Source organism: Camelus ferus, chromosome X (assembly GCF_009834535.1).
Source record: "Camelus ferus isolate YT-003-E chromosome X, BCGSAC_Cfer_1.0, whole genome shotgun sequence".
Classification (NCBI taxonomy): domain Eukaryota; kingdom Metazoa; phylum Chordata; class Mammalia; order Artiodactyla; family Camelidae; genus Camelus; species Camelus ferus.
The window spans coordinates 13,698,741-13,725,954 of NC_045732.1; the positions used below are offsets into that span (position 1 = coordinate 13,698,741).

Sequence of the window (27,214 nt, forward strand, 5' to 3'; positions counted from 1 at the left end):
CCCAAGGCCATGGCCGCGTCCTCCGACCCGCAGCACCGCGCTGGGCCCCGGCGCTGGGTCAGGAGCGTCTGTGGGGGGCACGGAGCGCCCCGGGCCGCCGCCGGGGCCGTGGGACCGGACTCCGGCTTCATTGCAGGTTAGCGCTGCCTTGGCGGTGAGCGTGGCTCCAAAATAGAAACAGACTTTGCGACATCCTGGGAGGGAGCCGGGGGGCGCTGTGGTCAAGGGGATAATGGTCACCTGACACAAACGCAGATCCCTGCAAGGTTTCCGAGGAGGAGGAGGACCCCCCACAAAGAGCCCCGGGCGGATGGCAGGCGGGGTTCATGCCCGGGGTGGGGGGTGGGTGTGGAAGGGAACCGGGGGTTTCCGGGAGACGGTGAATAATCATTCCCTCGGTCCTGAGCCGGCGGGTTTGTTCCCGAGGTCTTAGAGTTTGGCCGATGTGAACCGCTCCGGGCCCTGCGTCATCCGCTGGGCTGTGCACCGCTCTCCAGTGTTTGTCGCTCTGCCTTCCCCTGTGGTTGGCGCTGACTGTTTGGCTTTGCAGGTCTGACCTGATGTGGGGGGTGGCCTCTCTCCCCCTCCCTTTACCCCCCTCCCTCTCCCCGTCCTTCCTCGGCGTCCCCGTCTCATTGTGCAAAGGGTTTGCGGAAAACCACCCTCTTCGTGCAGGATTTAAAAGCTGTTCCTTTAAGGATCCAAATGAGTCCTTAAATGGTCTGTGAAAACATTTCTAAAGATTGGATCAAGTAGAGAGTTTTTAGGAGCTGTTTTTTTTCCTTTAAATGAATGTGGGGGATTTTATTTTGAGGGGAGAGGGTTGTCTTGGGTGGGGGCGTGACGAGGGTTCCAGAAGGGCCGCTCTGTCGCTGCTGTGGACGCCGGATTGGACCGGGGCCCGCGCACAGAGCGGGGAGCCCGTCCTGGGCTTCGGGGGAGCCCGGATTAGGGTCGGGGAGGGGCAGAGAAAATCGAAGACGCAGAAACAGGACTCGGGGTGGGTGGGGGTGACTGTCAACGTCGAGGGGGTGGAGAAAAGCCAGATTCAGCTGTTGGCAAACGCATGTATGAGTGTGCGTGAGTGGGACCTGGCGCCGTGCACCAGAAATGGGCACACTGTAGCGGCCAGTGCGTCAATTAAAAGTTAATTAGTTAAAAACAAATTCAGCTGTGAGCATGGCCTTCCTGGGGCCAGACGGGAAAGACGGGACAGAACGTGGGGAATTCGGTCGTGGACGTGGGGCCAAGGGCAGTGCAGAAGCTTATGGCATCCCGTGGGCTCGCTGCGTCCGGGACACAGGAACGCGGTCCCGCCGCTCGTCGGTCTTGGATCCCGTGCGCGCCCCCGTCCCCTGAGCCTCTCGGGGCCCGGGGCACATGCGGGGGAAGGACGGGTATCTTCAGCAAACGGTGCCGGGATAACTGGGCAGCCACGTTTAAAACAATGAAAGCGCACCCGTAGCTCACCCCAGACACACACACACGGGAACCCCAAAAGGCGTCGCGTCTGAAACCCTAAGACACCCAGAAGAAAACGCAAGGGAAGAATGTCTTGACACTGGTGTCAGCAGTCATCTCATAGCGCTGACGCCAAAAGCAAAGAACGGGCAAAGGAGATTGCACCGAACTAAAAACACAGTTCTGCAGAGCAAAGGAAACACTCGAGTGAAGAGACATGTTCTCCGTCCTTGCAGAAGCTGAGAAAATGTTTGCAAGCCGTGTATCTGAGTGTATAGACAGTTTGGGCAAGGGAGACTATGAAAATGACTAACCAAGGTGTGTAGGCACTTTTTTGTTTGTTTTTATTGAAGTACCTTCAGTTACAACGTGTCACTTCCTGGTGCACGGTCCCCAGTCACGCACATACGTGCCGATACTCATTTTCATATTCGTCTTCATTAAAGGTTATTACAACATATTGAATATAGTTCCCTGCGCTGTACAGAAGAAATTTTTTTTAATCTGTTTTTAGATATAGTAGCTAACATTTGCAAATCTAAAACTCCCAAACTTACCCCTTCCCACCTCTTTTCTCCCAGGAACCATTAGATTGTTTACTGTATCAGTTGGGAGTTTTCGCTTTAGGGCAGGAGTTCTGAAATTTCTGGTTTCTGTGCCCAAATGCAGCCATTTGAATGATGGAAACAAAGTAACGCAATATTTCTTCTTACTGAATGATGCAAGCCGTATTTTTACGAGATTTCTAATTCCCTAAATGTTTGTTGGTTTGTTTGCTTTTGCTGGTGGGGTGGGAGGTGGTGGTAATTAGGGTTATTTATTTACTGTCACCGAGGTACTGGCTTGAACCCAGGACCTGGTGCACGCTAAGCATGTGCTCCAACACCGAGCTCTGCCCTCCCCCGAGATTCCTGCTTCCCTCGGAGTACAGAGAGGCTCTAGGAAAGTGGTTGATTTTTTTTTTCTTTTCACCTGGTCGGTTGGGTTTCATTAATTCCCCGGAGTACCCTTCACACGTGCGCTCCTATCTGCTAAATTTAAATATTCTTTTTTGCCCACATAATATTCAGCACTATCGAATCCGGCCTCCTCGCTGCCCTGAGCAGATCCCCAACCCTTGCAAATCAGAGATCCGGCTGGGGGATCTTATGGGTTTTTTTCTTTTTTTTTTTTCGTCTTTCAATTAATTTCCTTTAGAATTCTCCAAACAAGTACACGCCTGCACCAAACTGACACTCGGGGAACTTCCAGTAGGCAATTTGGGGCCTTGTTTTGGTTGCAAATGAGGTGGGGCAGACGCTGCGTTCCTTTCCCTGGAACTGTGCTCCCCATGGCTCCGAGTTTGCAGGCACCCAGGACGGGACTGGAGCGCCCCAAGCAGACACTTGCGTTCTCCAGCTTTCAAGGGAATGAGAAGGTCCCCACTGAGGGCCCACATGAATCTGGTCACGACAGGAAAACAAGGAGATGAGGCATCTTTCCAGGTAGTTAAACCCGTGCAGAAAAGCCCGGTACCTAATTGACACTGGAAACTTCATCTTGGTTCTGACTTGTCATCACGCCGGCCAGGGGTTCCCCTGTTAACCTGGCATATCGGGGCGCAACTCCCAGAACGTTCCATCAGCAGCTGTCGGTTTGGGAAAGGAAAAGGTCACTCTTTCAGAAGTTTTATTTCCTTTTTGATTGAGATAGTGTTGATTTACAGCATCATATTAGTTTCATGTGTACAGCATAGTGATTCACAATTTCTTTTTAAAGGTTATACTCCATTTATAGTTATTATAAAATACTGAGTGCGTTTTCTGTGTTGTACAATGTATCTTGGTAGCTTATTTATTTTATACGTAGTTGGTACCTCTGACTCCCCTACCATCATTGTCCCTCCCCCCTCCCCACTGGTCCCCACCAACTTGTTCTCTGCATCTGTGAGTCTGCTTCTGTTTTGTTATATTCACTTGTTTGTTGTATATTTTAGATCCTACATATGAGTGACATCATACAGTATTTGTCTTTGTCTGATTTATTTCATTCAGCGTAATACCCACTCGAGGTCTATCCATGTTGCTGCAAATGGCATTATTTTATCCCTTTTTCTGGCTGAGTAGTATTCCATTCTATAAATACACCACATCTTCTTTCTTCATTCTTCTGCTGAAGGACATTTAAGTTGCTTCCATGTCTTGGTGGTTTTAATAATGCTGCTGTGAACATGAAATACATGTATTTTTTTTTTTTTGAACCAAACATTTGAGCTTAAAGATCTGGAACTCTGCATTTTAACTCACACAAGAGCCACTCTTGGGAGATTATGACTGGGTCATTCAGCTTTAATAAATGCTTGGACTTTTTGTGGTTTTGGCCTATGGAGCCAAGCTCATCTGTTCCAGTTTGCTTAGCAATATTGGAATTTCTGATTTGCAGGTGGTAAAAAATCAGGCTGGCCGTGCTGCTTCCTTTGGGTGAGAGAGGCGGATGTCGGAATGCAGACATGTCCTCCAGGTGTCCTCTCCCGGAACCAATTTTCTTTGATTTTGGTTTTGAACTTCAAAAAAAGGACAGCCAAAAATAAATAGGGACGTGTGAGTAAGAGAAAGAAAATTTATAAAATTTTAAAGTGTCAAAAGAGGTAAACAAAAGAACGTGTTTCCAGCATGGAAAGCAGGCACGTTTTATTGAAAATCAGATTTAACTAGAATTACTTTTATGAGACCTTTTTTGGTTACTTCCCAACCATATTTGATAACTCGGTATGAAAACCCCAAGGTGTCGTGAGCCCTGTTTTCCTGTGATAACCCCAAACGTGCTTCCGTTCAAGAAAGGTCCGCTGTGGCTGGATATGAATTATCGAGTCCTAGGACAGAGGAAGAATCAGGCCGGAACGTTCCAAACTCCACAGACTGCCTCTTTCCTGGACGCGCCACCCAGATGGAAAATCCCAAAGAGCCTCAACCGTCTTGATTTTTAAATCCGTTCCGATTTACTCTGCTTTAGAAAGAGCACGACAAAGAATTCATCTTCTTTGCAGAATCAGGTGGCAGGTCTCTGGGCTCCTCCCTCTGGCTGGCTGTCAGAAACCATCCCGTCGGCAGGATTGATTTGGGGAGAACCTAAATTTGAGCTCGCAGGCGTGGTTCTCCCACCCCCCGGGTTCCATGAGGCTGAGACTATCTGCTTGTTCTGCAAGGGGTCGACGCGTGAAACAAGGTAACCAGAGCTCTGTCTTCCTCACCTACACTGCTCAGGGGAGCCTAGGTTGTACTGCAACCCCAGAATCTCAGACACTTTGTGCCCCCCACCCCCGAAGACTGATCTGTCCTCACCGTGTTTCCGGTGGGAATGTAGATGTCTGAGCTGACAATGCCTTCACTGTAAACTCTGACCTCAGTTATCACAGGAGGACACAGACACTGATGTGGGCCACACGCCCCTCACGTTTGCACGGTGACACTGGATGTGTCCCGCAAGGCATGCTGGGAAATGTGGGCGCCAGATGCAGGGACCAGTGGGTACCACTGTCTCTGCCCCAAACTCTCAGATCTGCTGACCCCAGTCAAACACCAAAACAAATGCTTATCAATAGTAATTTTACCCTCCTCCTGGGAGAGACCTGGGTGTTCTGTATGAACTGGGGGTTAATAGCCATACCGACCACGATGGTAGGAGAAGAAACCAAAGATGGTAGCAATGTAGACTCCTGGTCCGAGCAGATTCCAGGTGTATGGGCAATGCAGGGAAAAGTATTAGGCAAGAAAAAGTAAGATTGAAAAGAAATTGGGCATTCCCATTACGATGGCTAGGATTTTTTTTTCTTTTTTTTATTAAAGTATAGTCAGTTTACAACGTTGTGTCAATTTCTGGTGTGCAGCACAGTGCTTCAGTCATACATGAACATACATATTCGTTGTCACATTCTTTTTCACTGTGACCTAATACAAGATCTTGAACATATTTCCCTGAGCTATAAATTATAATACCGTCCATCTATTCTACATTTTGAAATCTCCGTCTGTCCCCTCCCACCCCCGCCCCCTTGGCAACCACAAGTTTGTATTCTATGTCTATCAGTCTGTTTCTGTTTTGTATTTATTTATTTATTTATTTAGATTCCACATGTGAGCGATCTCATATGGTAATTTTCTTTCTCTTTCTGGCTTGCTTCACATAGAATGACATTCTCCAGGTCCATCCATGTTGCTGCCAATGGCATTCTTTTTTATGGCTGATTAGTATTCCATTGTATAAATATATCACATCTTCTTTACCCAGTCATCTGTTGATGGACACTTAGGCTGCTTCCATGTCTTGGCAATTGTAAATAGTGCTGCTGTGAACATTGGGGTGCAAGTGTCTTTTTGAAGTAGGGTTCCTTCTGGGTATTTGCCCAGGAGCGGGATTCCTGGGTCATATGGTAAGTCTATTCCTAGTCTTTTGAGGAATCTCCACACTGTTTTCCACAGTGGCTGCACCAAACTGCATTCCCGCCAGCAGTGTAGGAGGGTTCCCTTTTCTCCACAGCCTCTCTAGCATTTGTCATTTGTGGACTTTTGAATGATGGTCATTCTACCTGGTGTGAGATGATAGCTCATTGTAGCTTTGACTTGCATTTGTCTGATATTTAGTGATATTGAGCATTTTTTCATGTGTTTATTGATCATTGTATGTCTTCATTGGAGAACTTGGTGTTTAGGTCTTTTGCCCATTTTTGGATTGGGTTGTTTGGTTGTTTCTTATTAAGCTGTAAGAATTGTTTATATATTCTGGAACTCAAGCCGTTGTCAGTTTCATCTTTTGCAAACATTTTCTCCCATTCTATAAGTTATCATTTTGTTTTGCTTATTGTTTCCTTTGCTGTGAAAAAGCTTGTAAGTTTAATTTTGGCTATTATTTTTAAAACATGGAGAATAACAAGTGTTAACGAGGATGTGGGGTAACCAACACCCCTGTGCCCTGTTGCTGGGAATGTAAATGGTGCAGCTGCTACAGGAAACAGGCGTCAAAAATTAAACATAGAATCACCTCATGATCCAGCAGTCCCAATTCCGGGTGTATATGCAGAAGAACTGAGAGCAGGGTCTTCACCCCCATGTTCACAGCAGAACTATGTGCAGTAGACAAAACATGGAAGCAATCTAAGTGTCCATCAGCAGATGATTGAATAAAGAAGTGGTATATTGTTACAATGGAATACTACTCAGCCATGAAAAATGATAAAATAATGCCATTTGCAGCCACATGGTTGGACTTGGAGATTATCATACAAAGTGAAGTAAGTCAGACAGAGAAAGACAAATATCATATGATATCACTTATATGTGGAATCTAAAATATGATAGAAATGAACTTATTTACAAAACAGAAACAGACTCACAGACAGAAAACATAGTTACCAGAGCAGAGGGGAGGAGGGAAGGATAAACTAGGAGTTTGGGATTAGCAGATACACACTACTGCATATAAAGCAGATAAACAACAAGGTCCTAATGTAGAGCACAGGGAACTATATTCAACATATTGTAATAACTTACGATAAAAAAAATGAATATATGGATGTTCGTGTATGACTGAAGCATTATGCTGGACACCAGAAATTGACACAGCATTGTAAACTGACTAGACTTCAATAAAACTATATTATATATGTATATATATATACAAAAAAAATTTTTAATGGTCTGCACAAAAGAGAAAAACAGAACTACTGAGTTCAAGTACTGATGCAGGCCCTCTGTGCTGTGAGAAACCAAACTTTAGTGAGCTTAAGGGAAAACAAACACAGCAATTTAGAAATACTGAGAAGATTCACCAAAGCCCACTTGTGAGAAATAGGGTTTCCACAAAGGAATATGGCAGGGATGGGTCACAAGCACTAATTATAGAAATGACAGAAGATACATGTTGTAAAGCCAAAGAAATAGAAAAAAAAAAAAAAAAGACTGCGTGCTGAGTTCGCCATGAACATGTGAAAGAGAACCAGTTCTGGATGTGTTCTGCCAGGATCGTCAAAGGAGATCAAACTCCACACATGTTCATGGAAAGATAAAATACTGTGTATAAAACTGGATTTAAAAAGAAGTTTGTTCTGTGCAGCACAGGGAACTCTATTCAATATCTTGTAGTAACCTTTAATGAAAAAGAATCTGAAAATGAATATATGTATGTATGTATATGCATGGCAGGAACAGTGTGCTGTGCACCAGAGATGGACACATTGTAACTGACTGTACTTCAATAAAAAAAAAGAAAATAACAGCAGAGCTAAGACTGGTTTGGTTTCATTTCACCTTGGCCACAAGAAATGACACAATGATACTGGACTAGCAAGCACTGATGAGGGGAGAGAAATTAAAACTCCCACAGAGGAAGCCGTTGTAGAATTATCTGTTGCTCCAAAAATCTTGTTAAAATAAATTTCAGTATACTTAATACAATGAGCAACATTCCTCTCAGGAACTGTGCAGGACTGGAAACTCGGTGGAACAGGAAACCACTTCCTAAGGAAATGAATGAGTCCTGCAGCCAAATAAATGTACCTGTGACTCGAACATTTTTTGCATTATGCAAAATATTTGCACCCAGAGCTGTTAGAAAGCTTAAAGAGGGTTTGATTCTTAATCCACACTTCATAAAGACATTAAAGCGAAACAGATTATGAGTTTTCAAACATCTTGCCAAAATCAGGGCACAGGCAAATCCTCCTTGTCTTCAAATAATCCATCAAGCCATGGAGCGGGAGGCAAAATATCTTTCATACGATTTTCTAACTATGACTAACTAATTTGCATATTCTTCTGTGAGGGATAAAACCGAAATGAGTTGATTGGAATGCGTTTGGTATTTTAGATCATTGCTCCTTAAAAAGGCTGACAAGTCTTCCCATGTTAAAATCTGGGATCAAAAACCTTTTGAAGAATTAAAGTATTTGCTAAAATCCCCTCAACTGTCATGTGCTACCAAAAAAGAACTAACATTTGTTTGGGAAAGAGACTTGTCTAAGATGGGACATTTAAGAACCAGGCATCTATTAAATTGCTGAAATGTTTTATCTTTTCTATAATTTCAGAGATGCAGGGGAGTCCCCAGGGGGGACCCTGTTTCATCCGTGGAAAATGCAAGTGGGGCCGCTACAAGTCCCCGGCGACTGAACGCCCACACCAGCTGCAGAATCGACGAGGCCGTCCCTTCCTGGTGAGTGAATGTGTGTGTGCACGTGAGTGAGCGGCGTGTGCGTTCCACCAGCTACTTAGTGGAAAATACGATTCTTTCTGTTAAATTGAAGTGTCGTCGATTTACACTGTTGTGTTAATTTTTGGTGTGCGGCATAGTGACTCAGTTACACATGTGTGTGCATGTTCCTTTTCAGCTTTTCCGTTACAGGCTGTTACAAGGTGTTCAGTATAGTTCCATGTTTTGTTCAGTAGGACCTTGTGGGGACCTACTTTTGTTTCATTTTTTTTCCAGTTTTATTATGTAAAATTACTACAGTTTGCACATACACAGCATAGTGCACGTAAATACACATAAACAGTATACTGCACTTTTTTTAGTTTTCACATGTGTACTAATTATTGTTTCTAAGAAGTTAGATCTTTAGGCTTTTTAACTTACATAGTTGTCAGAGGAGTAAAGGCAACTACAAAATAAGAGTCTACAGAATGCAGTCATCCAGTCATAAAGGACAGTCAGATGTGCTTACACATATTCCAGAAATCAACATAATAATTAGTTCATTTGTGGCCTTATTGTTGTTGCTGTTACTTTTTAGATCCCTCATATGAATTATGTGTCATATGGCATTTTTCTTTCTCTTTCTGGCCCACTTCGCTTTTAATGACAATCTTCAGGTCCATCCATGTTGCTGCAAATGGCATTGGTTTATCCTTTTTTATGGCTGAGTAGTATTCCATAGTATAAATATACCACAACTTCTTTATCCAGTCATTTGTTGATGGACATTTGGGTTGTTTCCATGGTTTGGCTATTGTAAATAGTGCTGCTATGAGCATTGGGGTGCAGGTGTCCTTGAATTTTATTTTTCTCTGGATATATGCCCAGGAGTGGGATTGCTCAATCACATGGTAAGTGTATTTTCAGTTTTTTAAGGAACCTCTATACTGCTTTCCACAGTGGCTGCACCAGTCTAAAGTCCACCAGCAGTGTAGGAGGGTTCCCTTTTCTCCACACCCTCTCCAGCATCTATCATTTGTAGACTTTTCAATCATGGCCATTCTGACTGGTGTGAAGTGATACTGCAGTTTTGATCTGCATTTCTCCTGACAATGAGCGACGCTGAGCAGTTTTTCATGTGCCCATTGGCCATTTGTACGTCTTCACTGGAGAATTGCTTGTTTAGGTCTTCTGCCCATTTTGGATTGGGTTGCTTGTTTCTTTGATATTAAGGTGTATGAGCTGTTTGTATATTTTGGAAATTAGTCCCCTTGCCAGTCACATAATTTGGAAATATTTTCTCCCATTCTGTAGGTTGTCTTTTTGTTTTCTTGATGGTATCCTTAGCTGTGCAGCTGTTGATTTGTTTTATATGTAGTGTGTATCTGCTAATCCCAAACTCCTGACTTACCCCTCCATCTCCTTTTCTCTCCTGGTAACCGTAAGTTTGTTTTCTATGTCTGGGACTCTGCTTCTATTTTGTAAATAAGTTCATTTGTGTCATTTTTTTTTTTAGATTCCATGTATAAGTGATACCAGATGATAAATCTTTCTTTCTTTCTCTGAATTACTTCATTTAGTGTGATAATTTCTAGGTCCATCCAGGTTGCTGCATTTAAATTGCTTTATTTTATTCTTTTTCATGGCTGAGTAGTATTCCATTGCATAAATAGACCACATCTTCTTTATTCAGTCATCTGTTGATGGACATTTGAGTTCTTCCATGTCTTGGCTAATGTCAGTAGTGCTGCTGTGAACACTGGAGTGCATGTGTTTTTCCAAATTAGAGTTTTCTCTGGATATATGCCCAGGAGTGGAATTGCTGGAGCATATGGTAGCTCTGTTTTCAGTTTTATAAGGAATCTCCATCCTGTTCTCCATAATGGCTGTACAAAACTACATTCCCATCAACAGTGTAGAAGGTTCCCTTTTCTCCACACTCTCCTCCAGCACTTATCGTTTGTGGACTGAAAAATAGAGTTCTTAACATTGACCTTGCCCTACAGGTGCTGGGGAGTGAGATAGAGGATCCCCTACATTATTAATGATGTTGAACACCCTCCACAGTGGGTCTTCAGAGACAGAGATTCAACTTAAAGTTTCCCAAAGATGTGTTTTCTTGGTTCCACCTGGGACTCAGAATGAGGAGGGAGGGTACCGTCCAGCAGGGCCACCTGAAATCCATGGATCCTCTGCTGGACGTGCATTATAAGTGAGAGTCAGACACAGAAAGAGGATGGGATACAGGCAGATGCTTGATCAAGTTGTGCAGGATTTCAGCCCTGCCCCGAGCACACTGCGTATCCTGACCAGCTCCATCTCCCCAGCCGCCCTTCAAGGAAGACGCTCTTCTGACCGATACTTATAAACGAGAAAATCGAGGCAGAACACAATTAGTAAATGTGGAACGGTCTGGATGCTAATTCGGACAGGGTCTTCCACTTGTGTGGAAGTGGTAGGGGCCAATGATTAATTTCAAAACATGGTCACAGTCTATTGGAAAACCCATAGGGTCTAGAATTTTAGAGATGGAAGGTCATAAGTTCTTTCTTGGACAGAAGTGTCCAGAATCCCTGGTGGAGCATTATCTGGCTTCTGCTGGAAAGTGCCCCAGGATGAGGTCACAGAACCCCGTGTGGCAGCCAGCGTTCTCATCTCCTTGGTATCTGACTGGCGGGTCTTCCGCAGAGAAGCAGTGGTTAGTCATAGCAGTAGTTGTAGTCACAAAGATTGTCTCCTCAGCCAGACTCCATTGGGCTCCCCTAAATCCTTTTTCAAAGAAGTCTGATTTTTGGACTTTAGTGTTCGTATCGGCTTTGCCCCATTTTAGCAAGAACACTGTTCAGTCAGTTTAACCAGAACCCTCACCCTGCATTTCTGGTCACCTCCATATGTGATCAATCTCCATATCTGGTCAGCTTTCACATCTGGTCAGTTCCACATCAGGTCACCTCCACATCTGGTCCCCTTCCCAACTGGTCACCTCCACATCTGGTCAACTTCCCTATCTCATCACCTCCACACATGGTCACCTCCACATCTAGTCAACCCCACATCTGGTCACCTCCAGATGTGATCAATCTCCATAACTGGTCACCTCCACATCTGAATAACCTCCATTTCTGGACAGCCCCCACATCTGGTCACCTCCACACATGGTCAACTCCACATCTAGTCAATTCCACATCTGGTCACTTCCACATCTGGTCACCACTATATCTGGTCAACCTCCAAATCTGTTCACCTCCATATTAAGTCAAGCTCCATATTGATCACCTCCATAACTGGCCACCTCCATATCTGTCACCTCCACATCTGGTCACTTCCACATCTGGTCCCCTTCCCAACTGGTCACCTCCACATCTGGTCAACTTCCATATCTCATCACCTCCACATATGGTCACCTCCATATCTGGTTAATCTCCATATCTGGTCACCTCCAGATGTGATCAATCTCCATAACTGGTCACCTCCAAATCTGTCACCTCCACATCTGAATAACCTCCATTTCTGGACAGCCCCCACATCTGGTCACCTCCACATCTGGTCAACTACCATATCTGTCCACCTCCACATCTGGTCACCACTATATCTGGTCAACCTCCAAATCTGTTCACCTCCATGTCAAGTCAAACTCCATATTGATCATCTCCATATCTGGTCACCTCCATATCTAGTCAACCTCCCTGTCTGGTCACCTTCACATCTGGTCACCTCCATATCTGTTCACTTTCATATCTGTCCCCTCCACATCTGGTCACCTCCACATCTGGACACTTCCATATGTCATCCACATGGACTCTCAGGGCACGTTTGAATTTCTTTCTTCACCCTTGGACTGGTCTGGTGAACACAGTCACCGTGGCCGCAATCAGAGAGCCATGGGGAGCTTTGTGGCATCTGGATGAGTTACCACGAGGCTATTCTCCGAGTCTCTGTGATCAGAGGCTCGGGGAAACTGACAGGGGACCAGTGTGTATCAGGAAACGGTTCCCAGTGCGTGCATGCAGCCCAGTCCTGCATCTGCCTCCGCCGCCACGTCCCTCATGTGCTGTCAGCCCTGTCCTCTGGCCGGGCATCCTGCTGGTCTCCCCAGTGTCCCGGTTTGCTCTGTGTTCTGCGAGGCGAATTCCTAGGGGAGTCTGCATCTTCCTGATGCAGATTGCTTGTGACTTAAATCCTGTCTCTGGCTCGCCATCAGGCTGACAGGCGGTCTGATCTGGAAGGTCTTTGGGGACCTCCATTTTCAGACAGGAAAACCAAAGTTCACACCGGGTCTGTGGTATGTTTGGTAACGGGACCATGTCTGGGCATTTTCAATGCTAAGAACATGTCCATGACTATTGAGGCTTGGATTTAAGCTCGTATGCCTGGAATCATTAGTTATACGTGTGTTTCTGTGTGTGTAACACAGGTGTAACATATACACCTACCTCATACTTACAACTACACTTCGTCTATTACACTTAATTAAAAGCATAACTATTAAAGTTCATTTACTAAAAGTATACTTTCCATCTACAAATTGGACAATCTGTCTTAATTTATGATACACAATTTCCCCCATGACGGGAGAGATCAGAAACTTTGTTCTTTTTTGTTCCAACATCACAGATGCAGGGACGATAAGAAGGTAGCGATTAATTATCGCATGTCCCCCAGGGGGCCAGTTTCTTGCATTGGGAACCATTTCCAGCGTAACTTCTTTCTCTTGCTGTACCTTGGACCCCTGCCCACAGCCCCCTGGGGTGGGAGAAATAACCCATTAGGTATTGTACACTCAGAATGATGTTTAACCAAACATCTGGGCACCCCGTGACTCGACAAGTTGAAATGTAAAATCAACCCCTACAGATCTAGGCTGTGTCTTTCTCCTCTACTTGGGGAGAAAGACGGAATCCGGAAAAAAGTGAGACAGCTCAGATACGAAGGAAAAGGAAAAACATTTGCAGGCACTTCTGTTTAGGGCTTTTTTCCCCCCTCTCCTGCAAGGGCTTGAATTCTAGGTGGATTGATTTTGTTCTCATTTTTCGCATGTTCGCTTTCAAATTTGGGGAAAGTGAATTATCCATCAATGGATCTTTAAGTTTGAAACAACAGTCCAGGTGTTCATAAATTCGCTCTCCTGCCTTCGGGGATCTGCAGACGCTGTCCAGGGAGAAAAGCAGGATCCTCTCTTAAGACTCTGAAAAAGCTCAGGCTGGCTGAGGGCAGATTCAGGGACGGGCCTGGGGGCGGGGAGTACGGGGCACAGAGCGGGGGACTGTAGCTGGGAGAAGAGGGATCCGAAATTTGAGGAAAAGGTGGGGGTCTAGTCTTAATGTGTCAAGTGACAGTTGTCAAGTTTCTGGCTGCAGCTGGGAGTTACCGTGGGCTGGAATCCTTACAGCTGGATCAAACTGTCACCTTCTTCATCTTGTATCAGCCCTAAGTGGACTCAGATTGGGTGTTAGTCAGGGTTCTCCAGGGAGACAGAATCAATACGATCGATCAGTTGATCGATTGATCTGTCCATCCATCCATCCATCCACCCACCCAATCCATTCTACATATCTATCTTATCTTACCTATCAATCTATCCATCCTATCTATCCATCCATCCATCCATCCATCTATCCGTCCATCCATCTGTCCATCTATCTTTCTTCCTGCCTGTCTATCTATCTACCTATCTGTCAAGATTATTTTAAGGAACTGGCTCATGCAGTAAGATGAGATGGCAAGTCCAGAATCTTCAGGGTAGACCAGCAGGGTGAAGACCCCAGGAAAGAGCTGATGTGGTGGCTGAAACCCAGAGACTGTCTGCTGGCAGAATTCCTTCTTGCTTAGGGGAGGTTCGTCCTTATGCAATTAGAGGAGGCCCACCCACACTGGGGAGGACCACCTGCTTGACTCATCCACCAAAGTAAATGTTCATCTTATACCAAAAAAAAAAAAAAAAACAAAAAAAAAAAACCCACACACCCTCACAGAAACATCCAAAATAAGATTTGACCATAGATCTGGGTACCGTGATTCAGCCAAGCTGACCCATAAAATCAGCCATCAGAGATCTACCCCCTGACCCAGGGAGACAGAGGCCCATGAGAAATCAACCAGAGACCTTGCCGGGGACAAGATCATTTTTGCAGAAACAAGGCGGACAACTTCAGAGACTTCTTCAGGCTTCTCGAAGTTTACCGTGTCTATGAGTTCCTGGGGATCTTGTGAAAATCCAGATTCTGATCCAGCATGTCTGGGGCAGGGCTGAGGCTTCTGGATTTCTAACAAGCTCCTGGGTGAGGCCAATGGTGCTGGTCCATGGACCACACTTGGGGCATCCGTGGATAGACTTGGAGCATCTGTAGATAGACTTGGAGCATCCATGGATAGACTTGGAGCATCCACGGATAGACCTTCACCCTCCAAAACCCAGGACAACTCTGAACCAGGCACAAGCAGTGTCTGGATTTCTGGTCTCCACAGGGCCTCTTCCCCTGAGGCTCCGGAAATCCTTGAGTATCATCTGAGCAAGATATGCCCAAACACCAGGAGGCCAGGTGCCCTGGAAGGTGGTGGCCACCCAGGATGTCTTCTGGGTCCTTAGCTCTGTGTAGTCAGGCAGGAAGCCTGTTTCCTGCATGAGACAACATGATGACCAGCGTGTACAGATTCCTAAGGCTTGGACAGAAGTATTCACCCCGATTAAAATGCAAGGCAGGCAGGATGGAGAGAGAACGCGGGTAAACAGACTCCCACCCGCTCTCCAAGTCCAGCTGCACAAAGCCATTCATAACACCCAGCTGCCCCCTCAACCATGTTGACTATGCCTCATTTAGAACCAATGGGGGGCCATGGTGGGTCTTCCATGCCCGCCTTTGCAGAATGACTTCAGGGGTCGGTCTTAAAGGGGATGCACGGACACCACAGAATTGGGTGGGCATGTGGAAATCTATCTTCATCTGTGGCCCAGGCCACGGCCCATCCCCAGAGCTCCAAGCCCATATACCCGGCACTGATGACGTGAGGAGCTCGAAAATTTATCCCAATCTCTATTCCTCCGGATTCCTTAATAATGCACATGAAAATCACATTGTGTTAGCTATTAATATAATTAAACTATATATACACACACACTTGGTGCCCAGAAGACAATAGTGACATAGTTTAATTATATTAATAGCCAGTGCAATATAACTTTATTAATATATAAATGCATATTTCTATATTAAATACAAATATGCATTTAATATACTTAATAGAAATATGTTTATATGTAAACATATGGTTAATATATTTAATAGAAATTTAATTATATAAATATTTTATATACATTAATTACAGAAGTATATATTTAATGTAAACTTATACATAATATATTTAATATTTAGCAAGTTTAATTATATATAAATATATATTTCATGTATTTAACAAGTATATTTATATATATTTCTGTATATTTAATAGAAACATATGTAATTGTACATAAATATATATTCCATATACTTAATAGAAATCTATTTAATTGTGTATAAATATATGCTTCATATATTTAATAGAAATACATTTACTTATGTAGGAATATATTAAACATGTAAGTATTAAATATAAGTATATATTTAATAGAAAAATATTTAATTATATATATAAATATGAATTTCCAAAACCAAAAAGGAATAAATATAATATGCGACTCCAAAGCTGTCTGCAAAACGGAGACAGCACAAATGCCCGCGGCTTTAAGCTGCCCGATTGGGGTGTTTCGCCCTGGCAGGCGCCAGGGGACAGAGGCCCGACCTCGCTGCCCTCGCAGAGGGAGGAACGCGTTTGCCCGAGGGACGCTCGCTGGGCGACCGGCCGGCCTGGGCTGGGATCCCAGGGAGCGGGCCGCAGACCCGTGTGCCAACAGGCCGTGTGTCCCGGGAGCCGCTCTTAGCAGAGACCCGGGCACGACCGAGCCGGGGCAGGTGTGCCCCGGGAGACTGTCTGCGGTGGTGTGCAAGCCGCGCCAGGGCCTCACCGCGGGTGGGAACCTGCACCGCGGTTGCCGGTGTCTGGGCAGCTCCCCTGACACCTTCTGTGTTCACCACGGAGAAGCGAGGCCGGGGAGGGGCCCTTGCCTGCAGCCAGCGGGACCCACGCCCAGTCACCGAGGGTCCCCTTAGAAAGCGGCCTGAGCAAACGATCCCGCAGCCCCCTTCTTGTGCCCAGTCGCTGGGGACAGAGGGGGTGTTCATCCCCACCGTCCCCAGTGACAATAGAGATAAAAACCGGTGTGGGTAAAGTGCCCGCTGAGTCCCAGTGGATGCATGAAACGCTCACAACCTAGCTGAGGAGTAACCCACTGCACAGGGTAAGGAACGTAAGTTTACAGAGAACTAAGTCATCATTCAAGGTCCCTCCACTGCTCAGGGCTAGCGTGTCTCCCGTTGACCTGAAATGCTCCAGAATCCTCTTCTGTGGTCACCTGGTGACCACGTTTCCATAAACAAAGCATCTAAACCCACTTGCCTCCAAATCCGAGATGGCGCGCGGCAGACTGGATTTCGTACGTCCTGAGGGCTCGCAGATCTTTTCTGCCTCCCTTCCTTGGTTCCACCTCTTTGTGCATGAATTCAACACGGACTTACTCATCCCGGGCTTCTCGGTGCCGGTCACCATTCTGGTTCCAGTGCAGGAACCAAGTCAGACGTCCCCGTTCCACGTCCATCCCCGGGGGAAGAGCCAGCCGTGAGCGAAGATGCAGATAGATGACACACATCGTGTGCCTTCACGGCGTGGTCTGTTTCTACGTGAGAGTTCTGAGAAAGAGGAAGGAGAGGACAGAGTGACCAGGGGTCCTGTGGCTGGGGCAGGCTTCTAGGAGAGGTGACATGTATCCAGAGTTATCCATTTATCCAGATGAGGTCAAGGGGGAAAGGAGCAGGCTGTGTAGACGGGAGGGCAGCAGAGCTGGACGCAGCTCAAGTGGACGTGGGTGCCAGAGGATGAGGTCAGAGACCACAGGGACGGGGCAGGTCTCGTGTCACGTGGACTTTGGACTTTTTCTCGGATGGAACCGATTCTTTTGATGGTGCACGCATACCCCCTCGGAATTCCTTGCCATTCCTAGGATCCTGCCTTGCAATGCAAGCCCTACCTCTGTTGGAGGGCAGCCCTGATCTCTGCAGCACCTGTGGCCCATTTGAGTGACAAATTGAAAGTCTGGGAAAATCACAAAGCCCCGCCGGTTACTAATGCACGTGGAGTACACATAGCCCAGCTCCCACACGTCTTGGCCAGGATAATTCCCCGCAGACTGTTGTATGGTGTTTATCTCGAAGCATCGCCATGATACGAAGCACCAGTCACCTCTGTGTAGCTGGCTTCATCATTCACCTGTCCCTCGTTTCCCGTCCCCATTCCCTGCCCAGGGCCCCCGTCCCTCCCTGCCTTCAGTCCCCCACCCAGGTTCTGCTTCTGGGACAAGGCCACTTGAGACACGTGAGCTGAGTCCAAAAAGGACCAGTCTGACTGCTGTGCGGAGAATAGACTGAATTGCAGGAAGGGGGTTTTGAGACGGGGCAGCAGGTCCAGGCTATTGGGGTTGTCCCGGGAGAGCTGGGGGCATCTTGGACCAGACTGGACACGCGGGCGGAGTGGTGAGACGCACTCACTGGGGACTTGTGGATGACCTGCGTGAACAGACCCAGGGCATCTGTGTGGCCGTGTGGGCTTTCCGGTTCCTCGCTTCTCCATCCCGTTCTCCATCTGTTTCTTCTCACTCCCTCGCCTTGCCGTCCCCAGCCCTCCCCACCCCCGTCACCTCTGTGTGGCTCCTGAATAGTGTTGCAGCATTTAACTCAACTCAGGGCATTTATGGAGCACGTCGTAGGTGTTAGACACCGAGACAGGTACCGGGGAGACAGAGATTAGTCCTTCCCATCCAAGGTGTGATGAACATACGGAGCAAATAAACAGGATACGGTGTAAAATTGCACCAGGTCTGTCTGATGTGAAGACAGCTTTGGGGAAATAAAACTTGTTAGTCTTTGCTGAGTAATTTTTTGTGACAGTTGATTTACAATGTTGTACTCGTTTCAGGTGTACAGCATACTGATTCAGTTATTCATATATATATATATAGACACACACACACACCCCCATATATATATGTATTCTTTTTCATATTCTTTTCCACCATAGGTTATTATAAGATATTGAATATAGTTCCCTGTGCTGTACAGTAGGACCTTGTTGTTTATCTATTTTATACAGTAGTGTGTATCTGCTAACCCCAAACTCTTAATTTATCCTTCCCCACACCCTTTACCCTTTGGTAACCATAAGTTTGTTTTCTATGTCCTTGAATCTCTTTCTGTTCTGAAAATTTGTTCGTGTTTACTGTTTTTTTAGATTCTACGTATAAGTGATATCATATGATGGTTGTCTTTCTCTGACATACTTCGCTTAGGATGATAATCTCCTAGGTCCATCCATTGTTGCAGATGGCTTTATTTTATGCTTTTTGATGGCTGAGTAGTAGTCTATTTTATTTATTTATATATATGTATGTGTGTATACACACACAAACACACACTACATCTTTTTTATCCAGTCATCTGTTGATGGACACTCAACTTGCTTCCATGTCTTGGCTGTTGTAAATAGTGCTGCTATTAACATCTGTCATCTCAGGGTATTTTCCTGACACAGTGAGATGCCAGTTATCATAGGCAGTGAGGTTTGGGGCTGGATAGTGGCTCATGTCACAGGGACGGGGGTCTTCGTTTATATTGAAATTAATTTATTTTATTATAATTTTTATAATTGATTTCCAATGTTGTGTTAGTTTCAGGTGTACAGCACAGTGATTCAGTTATTTGTTTTTGAGATTCTTTAACACTATAGTTTATTAAAAGATATTGAATATACTTCCCTGTGCTATTACAGCACATCCTTGTTCTTTATCTGTTTTATATATTGTGGTTTGTAACTGCAAATCCCAACTCCTAATGTATCCCTCACCACCTTTCCCCTTTGGTAGCCATAAGTTCGTTTTCTATGTCTGTGAGTCTCTTTCTGTTTTGAAAATAAGTTCATTTGTACTGTTTTCTTCAAATTCCACATATAAGTGATATATGATACCTGCCTTTCTCTGACTGACTTCACTTAGTAAGCTAATCTCAAGATCCATCCATGTTGCTGCGAATGGCATTGTTTTATTGTTTTTCATGGCAGCATAGTATTCCATTTTTAATGTATAAAATAATAATCCATTTATTTCTATTTATATATGTGTGTGTGTATACACACACACACACACACACACACACACACTACATCTTCTTTATCCAGTCATCTGTCAATGGACATGTAGGTGCTTCCATGTCTTGGGTATTGTGAATAGCGCTGCTGTGAACATCGGGGTGCATGTATCTTTTAGAATTCGAGTTTTCTTCAAATATATGCCCAGGAGTGGGATTGCTGGATCACATGATAAGTATATATTTTTTTAAGGAACCTCCATACTGTTCCCCGCAGTGGCTGCACCAGTTTACATTCCCACCAGCAGTGTAGGATGGCCTCCTTTCTCCAACCTTATCCAGCATTTACTACTTGTAGACTTTTTAATAATGGCCATTCCTACTGGAGTGAGGTGATACCCCATTCTACTTTTAATTTTTATTTCTTTAATAATTAGCAATGTTCAGCATCTCTTCTTACAGTCTATTGTCCACTTGTTTACTTCTTTACAGTAATGTCTATCTAGGTCTTCTGCCCATTTTTATTGGGTTGATTTTTTTTGCTGCTGTTACTGAGTTGTATGAGCTGTTTGTATAGTGTGGAAATTAAGCTCTCGTTGGTCACATCATTTGCAAATATTTTCTCCCAGCACATACATAGTTTGTCTTTTAATTTTGTTGGTGGTTTCCTTTGCTGTGCAGAAGCTTATAAGCCTGATTAGTTCCCATTTGTTTATTTCTATTGCCTTGGGAGGTTGAGCTACGAAAACATTGGGATGATTTATGTCAGAGAATATTTTGCCTATGTTTTCTTCCTAGAGTTTTATGGTGTCGTGTATTATACTTAACTCTTTAAGCCGCTTTGAGTTTATTTTTGGGTATGGTGTGAGGGGTGTTCTGGCTTCATTGATTTACATGCTGAGTAGTGTTTTTGAGTGTCCATCTTCTATAAATGCAATGGCTATATGTTTAGATTCATCTCTCCTGATACATATATATGTAAACAAACACATACGTAGTTCCATTCTAATTAACTGAACTAGGTTGTTTTGAAATTTGAGCCTTGAAGAAAATAAAGATACTCATCAGAGTGGATCACCAGAACAACTGTCATGTGTATAAACCGTAATAATTTTCAAGAGACTGTATAATTTAGCTCATTTGTCTCTTGTGACAGTCCTGTGAGACAGGCCACATCGTCACCTTCACCACCACCATCATCACCACTATCCACACCATCACCATCATCATCATCATCGCAATCACCATCATCTCCACTATCATCTTCAAAACCATCATCACCACCATGACCACCATCAAAATCATCACCAACACCATCACTATCACATCATCATCACCACAATCACTACCATCACCATCTACATCACCTACATCAGCACCATTACCATCATCACCACCACCTACATCAGCACCATCACCATCACCACCATCTGCATCACCTACATCATCACCATCACCACTACCACCTATATCATGTACATCAGCACCATCACCACCACCATCACCACCACCACCACCATCATCACCAGCACCATCATCTCCACTATCATCATCACCACCATCACCATCAACATCATCACCAGCACCATCATCTCCACTATCATCATCACCACCATCACCATCATCACCACCACCATCACCACCATCACCAGCACCATCATCTCCACTATCATCATCACCACCATCACCATCAGCATCATCACCACCACCATCACCACCATTGTCACCATCACCATCATCACAATTATCATCACCACCATCATCACCATCATTGTTGTGTTACAGCAGTTGAGCCTTGCCTAAGGTCACACACCTAATTCTTAATGAAACCATCACTCATACACAGTACCTCCCAAGGCAAAGATTTTTCATCTCTCTGCCCACTGCCCTGATGACATACAAGAAGCCATCCTTCAAAGACATCCTGTCTTCCTTCTCCTTTGCCCCCTGAAATGGGGAGCCGTCATCCTGGACCATGAGGACAGGAGCCATTAACTATGGATTCAGGAGCAGGGGGATGCGAGGACCCTGGTTTCTGAGGAATGTCTGACACCAGACCTGGACCATATAGCTCAGGGTCACCTCGACCTGAGAGAGACTCACTTCCCTCCTTTCCCAGCGCTCTTTGAGAGGCTCTGTTCGCACCAGTCCTAATCCTGGTGCAACATTCAAGCCCCACACACCCTGCAAAACACCTCCTCATCCCCCATCCCCGCACACACTAAACCCTCCATGCCAGCTACTCTGACGGCAGCTCAGCCACTTCCGTGGTTTGGTTTGCTTTTCACCGAGGATAAAAGCAGTGACCGTCAAAGGCAAACCTGAGTGAGAACCATTCAGCTGCAGCAGGTAAAAGCACTGGGGATAGCGATCTGTTCGGAAAGCTGGCTTAGCGTGAGGGATGTCTGAGAGAGCGATGAACCAGTATTCTTTAAACATCCAGTTTATTCTAAAGTGCATGTTTTCCATCTCTGGCCCGGGTTGAGTTGCCAGAGGAAGGAGAGCTTTGGCTTGTGGTCTCCTAAATGCCTCACCTCACATTTCTCATCACTGTTAAGTGAGTTAGAAAAGCGTCCAGACCCTTATCCTGCAAAGTGAGTGTGAAGCCGTCATCAGAGTCCAGCTGGAGATGGGAGTGGTCGGCCCCGTGCCCACGCAGGCATCGCCGCCTCTCAGCCATGCCCACCGTGACTGCGTGGTCCTTGCATGTGGCACAGAGGGTGCAGGTCTGGGAGGACCTCTGATCCTACGGATAATCTGTCGTTTCAGGGTATTTCCTGGCACAGTGAGATGCCAGTTCTCATAGGCAGTGAGGTCTGGGGCTGGATGGTGGCTCATGTCAGAGGCACGGGGGTCTTCTTTTATATTGAAGTTTATTATTTATTTGTTTATGATTTATTTTTATAATTGATTCCGATATTGTGTTAGTTTCAGGTGTACAGAGCAGTGACTCAGTTATTTACTTTTGAGATTATTTAACACTGTAGTTTATTAAAAGATATTGAATATAGTTCCCTGTGCTATTACAGCACATCCTTGTTTGTCTGTTTTATATATTGTGGTTTGTATCTGCAAATCCAAACTCCTGATGTATCCCTCACCACCTTTCCCCTTTGGTAGCCGTAAGTGTGTTTTCTATGTCTGTGAACCTCTCTGTTTTGAAAATACCTTCATTTGTACTGTTTTTTAGATTCACGTATAAGTGATATCATATGATATCTGCCTACTTCTGACTGACTTCACTTAGTAGGATAATCTCAAGATCCATTCATGTTGCTGCAAATCGCATCATTTTATGCTTTTTTATGATTGAGTAGTATTCCATTTTTAATGTATAAAATAAGTCCATTTTATTTATACATATATATGTGTATATATATAGATACACACACACACACACACTACATCTTCTTTATCCAGTCATCTATCAGTGGACATTTAGGCTGTTTCCATGTCTTGGCTATTGTAAATAGTGCTGCTGTGAACATTGGGGTGCAGGTGTCATCCTGAAGTAGGGTTCCTTCTGGATAGATGCCCAGGAGTGGGATTCCTGGGTCATATGGTAAGTCTATTCCTAGTCTTTTGAGGAATCTCCATACTGTTTTCCACAGTGGCTGCTCCAAACTGCATTCCCACCCGCAGTGTAGGAGGGTTCCCATTTCTCCACAGCCTCTCCAGCATTTATTGTTCATGGACTTTTGAATAACGGCCATGCTGACTGGTATGAGGGGCTATCTGATTGTGGTTTTGATTTGCATTTCTCTGATAATAAGCGATATTCAGTATCTTTGCACATGCCCGTTGGCTGTCTGGACATCTTCATTGGAGAAACGTCTGTTTCGGTTTTCTGCCCGTCCTTTGATTGAGTTGTATGAGCTGTTTGTACATTTGGGAATTGAGCCCTTGTCAGCTGCATCGTTTGCCAATACTCCCTCCCAGTCCATATGTAGGTTGTCTTTTCGTTTGTTGATGGCTTCCTATGCTGTACAAAAGCATTTGAGTTTGATTAGTTCCCATTTGTGTGTTTTGCTTTTATTTCTATTGCCTTGGGAGCCTGAGCTAGGAAAGCGTTGCTACGATTTGTGTCGGAGAATGTTTTGCCTGTGTTTTCTGCTAGGAACTTAATGGTGCCACGCCTTTCATTTAAGTCCTTAAGCCATTTTGAGTGTATTTCTGTGTCTCGTGTCAGGAGGTGGTCTAACGTCCAGTTTCCCCAGCACCACGTGCTGAAGGGACCACCTTTTCTCCATTGTATAGTCTCTCCTCCTCTGTGGAAGATCACTTGGCCGTAGGTGTGTGGGTTCCTTTCTGGGCTGTCTCTGTTATTCAGAAATACAGTAAAACAGTAAAAGAGCTGAATACGCTTTGGGGAACCCACCCAGGAGCCCAGGGCTGAGAGAGGTCAGCTGAATTCTGTCCTGCGCAGACGTCCACTTTCCAGCCCCCATGGGGTGGACAGAATCCTGCCCCCACAGATGTCCAGGTCCTGGCTCCTGCCTGGTGGACAGTAATGGCCCCATAGACATCTACATTCTAATCCCCAAATTTTGTGAATATGTGAACTTACACAGCCAAAGGGACTTCGCAGATGTGGTACAAGTTAAGGACCTTGACATGGGAAGATGACCGCTGACCAGGGGGTCCAGTGTCATCACCAGGGCCCCAGTAAGAGGCCGTCAGAGGATTATCTGGTTGCAAGGTTCTGCACGGCTGGCCTTGACAATGGAGTTCGGGGCTGCAAGTCCAGGAGTGTAGGGGCCCCCAGAAGCTGGAAAAGGCAGGAAGTCCATTCTCCGCGGGAGCCTGCAGGAGAACGCAGCCCTGCAGACACCTTCAGTTTAGAGGTTTCTGTTTAAAACCACAAGACAGCAGTTTTGTGGTTTCAAGCTGCCAAGCCCGCGGTCCTTGTTGGAGCCACCGTGCATAGGAAAGTCGTGCAGAATCCAAGGGTGTTAAGGAGGCAGGTAGCTGCTGCTTTGAGAGAGACAAGGTCGTGTGAAGATTCGATGCCTAGGACAGAGGGGAGGAGGTGGCAGCAGGTCTGTTGTGCAGCGTGTCGATTTCCACGCCTGTCCAACGTGCAGCTCCCCGGGAGACAGTAAGCTCTGTGAAGCCAGGGCCCGTCTGTCAGGGTCACCTTCAACGGGTGAGCACCTCCTCCCCCTGCCCCCAGCTGGCTCCCCCAGGGGCCCCGTGAGAGCCGGTGGAGGAAGGTTGCAATGTCCAAGGTCGGGTGAGCACCCTGACCTCCCGCCACGTGCCTGTGTCGTTGACACCATCCAGGCGTCTGGAACGCGGTGCGCGGTGACTCGCATTCTGGGGACGCAGCAGGGACTCTGTCAGCTCCTGTCTCATTTTGGTGGACCCGGGGCCCCTCCGTCCCTCTGACGCAGTGTGCCCACATAGACCGTGTGCTCTTATTTCATCTCAGGAGATGCAGACCACGGAGGTGGCTCCCCTCCCGTCCTGTCAGCTCCTGAGCTGGATGAAGGACACCCGGACAGGTGCGGGCGGCCCGGCCAGGCAGCACTGCGCGCATTTCAGCACGGCGGAGGTGAGCGACGGGCGAGCCCCGGCCCTGGTCTTGCCTCTTTCCGTGGAACTTCTAAACCCTGCGGACTTCCCGCCGCGGGGAAGCCACGTGCACCTCTGATGTCCAGGCCCGCGCGGGCGTTGGAGAGGCAGCCCAGGAGAAAGGCTGTTGGCCTCGGAGCCCGTCAGCCTGTGCTTGTGAACCTCAGGCCTCCTCCTCGCCGCCGCCCGCCGCCGCCCACGCGGGTCCTGTGCAAATCATTCACCTCTGCTCTCTCTGCAGGATGGGAGGGCTGGGGGCTCAGTGATGTTCCGTAAAACTTACGTGATGAAGTCCTGGCCCCCAAGACCTCGGAAGGGGGCTGTGTTGGCAGATGGGGTCTTTAAGGAGGTGATGGAGGTTAAACGAGGTCACTAGATGGGTCCTGATCCCAGAGGTCTGGGGTCCTTGTAAGAAGAGGAGATGAGGACCCAGACACTCACAGAGGGACGCCCACGGGAGGACACAGGGAGGAGACGGCCGTCCACACCCCAAGGGGAGAGGGCTCAGGAGACACCAGCCCTGCTGACACCTGGTCTCAGATTCCAGCCTCCAGGACTGGGAGGAATAATATCTGGTGTTTAAGCCCGCCCGTCTGTGTCACTTTGTCGTGGTGGCCTGAGCAGAGTCACACAGTGAGTCACCAGCAGCATTTATGTCTGTTTATTACATACATACACTTTAGATAAACGCCCAAGTACATACACATGCACTCAAGGACGTGTGTGTGTGTGTGTGTACACCCAAGTGGTGTGTATAACTTAGAGATACCAGACGTGCATCTGAACGTGTTTTGTTAACGGCCAGGGGTGTTTTCATTTAAAAACTGGGAGGACAGAGAGAAATCTTGTGTAGGTTTTGAACTTGTTTAAAAGGAGGGTAGGATGCTGGTTTCTGGATTCTTCTGAAATTAGACTAAGGTATGTGTGTCTGTGTCTGTATGAGTCTGTTTGCATGCGTGTGTTTGTGTGCGTGTGTGCATGCACACGCATGTGCAGGGCGGTCGTGCACTCAGACAGTTACTTCCAACTTTAGTCACTGTCGCCAGATAGCGAGGTTCCGCCGGACGCCCCTGGAGACGCGCAGGCCTGCCTCCCCGGGGCTCTGAGCCAGCCAGGACAGCTCTGTGCTCGCTGATGGAAACAGCAGGCGATTTCTGTCGCGGAATCTCTCTCTACGAATTATGTGAAAGCAGTCAGCTACTTAGAAGTGGCCATCTGTCTCCCCGAAGTCACTGAAAAACAGCCGTGACGTAAAAGCCAGCCCTGTCTGCTCCCGGGCTCTCAAGGCAGCAAAGCAGTGAAACGAAGTGCCATTCTCTAGTGCCCGTAGTCCCGGTCCCCACGTTCTGGCGGGTGTAGGGGGCGGGCGGGAGAAAGTCCAGCAGTGACACGGTCTGAGGTACTGATTCTTGAACATTCCCTCAGCAGGATCGAGGGACTCGGACGCGGCGACCAGTGAGGCCGTCAGGCAAGACGGACAGCCTTGCACCAGTTAAGGATTCAACGGTGTTCGTACGTAAGCAGCCATTCCCGCCTCCCGCCGGCCTCAGGGGACCTCCCACGCAGTGTCACGGATCCCGGGGACTCCCTGGGGACGTGAAATCACCCCAGATCTCACCAGTGCAGCGGCGTGTCACAGTTCCCCTTCCCGGTGACATCGTCTGGCCACAGTGCGGACAGGACGCCTGTGTCTTCCTGGCGTGAATACGGAGCACGGGGGAACCCAGCTCTTCCGACGTGTGGTACCTCTTCCCCTAGATGCAGTATTAAGTATTATGAGAGGGTTTCAC

The 27,214-nt window shown here is 46.4% G+C and overlaps 1 protein-coding gene and 1 long non-coding RNA gene across 2 annotated transcripts; one reads left to right on the forward strand and one right to left on the reverse strand.

Moving 5' to 3' along the window:
- On the forward strand, window positions 1-27,128 carry LOC116662191. Its single transcript, XM_032475638.1, has 4 exons — window positions 1-136; window positions 8,522-8,646; window positions 25,282-25,404; window positions 26,853-27,128. The coding sequence occupies exons 1-4, from the start codon at window positions 10-12 to the stop codon at window positions 27,126-27,128; spliced, it is 651 nt and encodes a 216-aa protein (XP_032331529.1). The 5' UTR covers window positions 1-9.
- On the reverse strand, window positions 10,450-23,569 carry LOC116661819. Its single transcript, XR_004317797.1, has 3 exons — window positions 23,558-23,569; window positions 18,837-18,848; window positions 10,450-10,592 (listed from the first exon to the last, which is right to left on the reverse strand). It is a non-coding gene; the product is annotated as an uncharacterized LOC116661819 (long non-coding RNA).
- Window positions 27,129-27,214: the final 86 nt, after the last annotated feature.

Excerpts from the sequence above, each read along its gene's own strand:
- LOC116662191 (XM_032475638.1), top strand. The coding sequence starts at position 10 with ATGGCCGCGTCCTCCGACCCGCAGCACCGCGCTGGGCCCCGGCGCTGG. Across the intron at positions 137-8,521 it reads GGACTCCGGCTTCATTGCAG|AGATGCAGGGGAGTCCCCAG; the intron begins GTTAGCGCTGCC and ends CTATAATTTCAG. Across the intron at positions 8,647-25,281 it reads GACGAGGCCGTCCCTTCCTG|GAGATGCAGACCACGGAGGT; the intron begins GTGAGTGAATGT and ends ATTTCATCTCAG.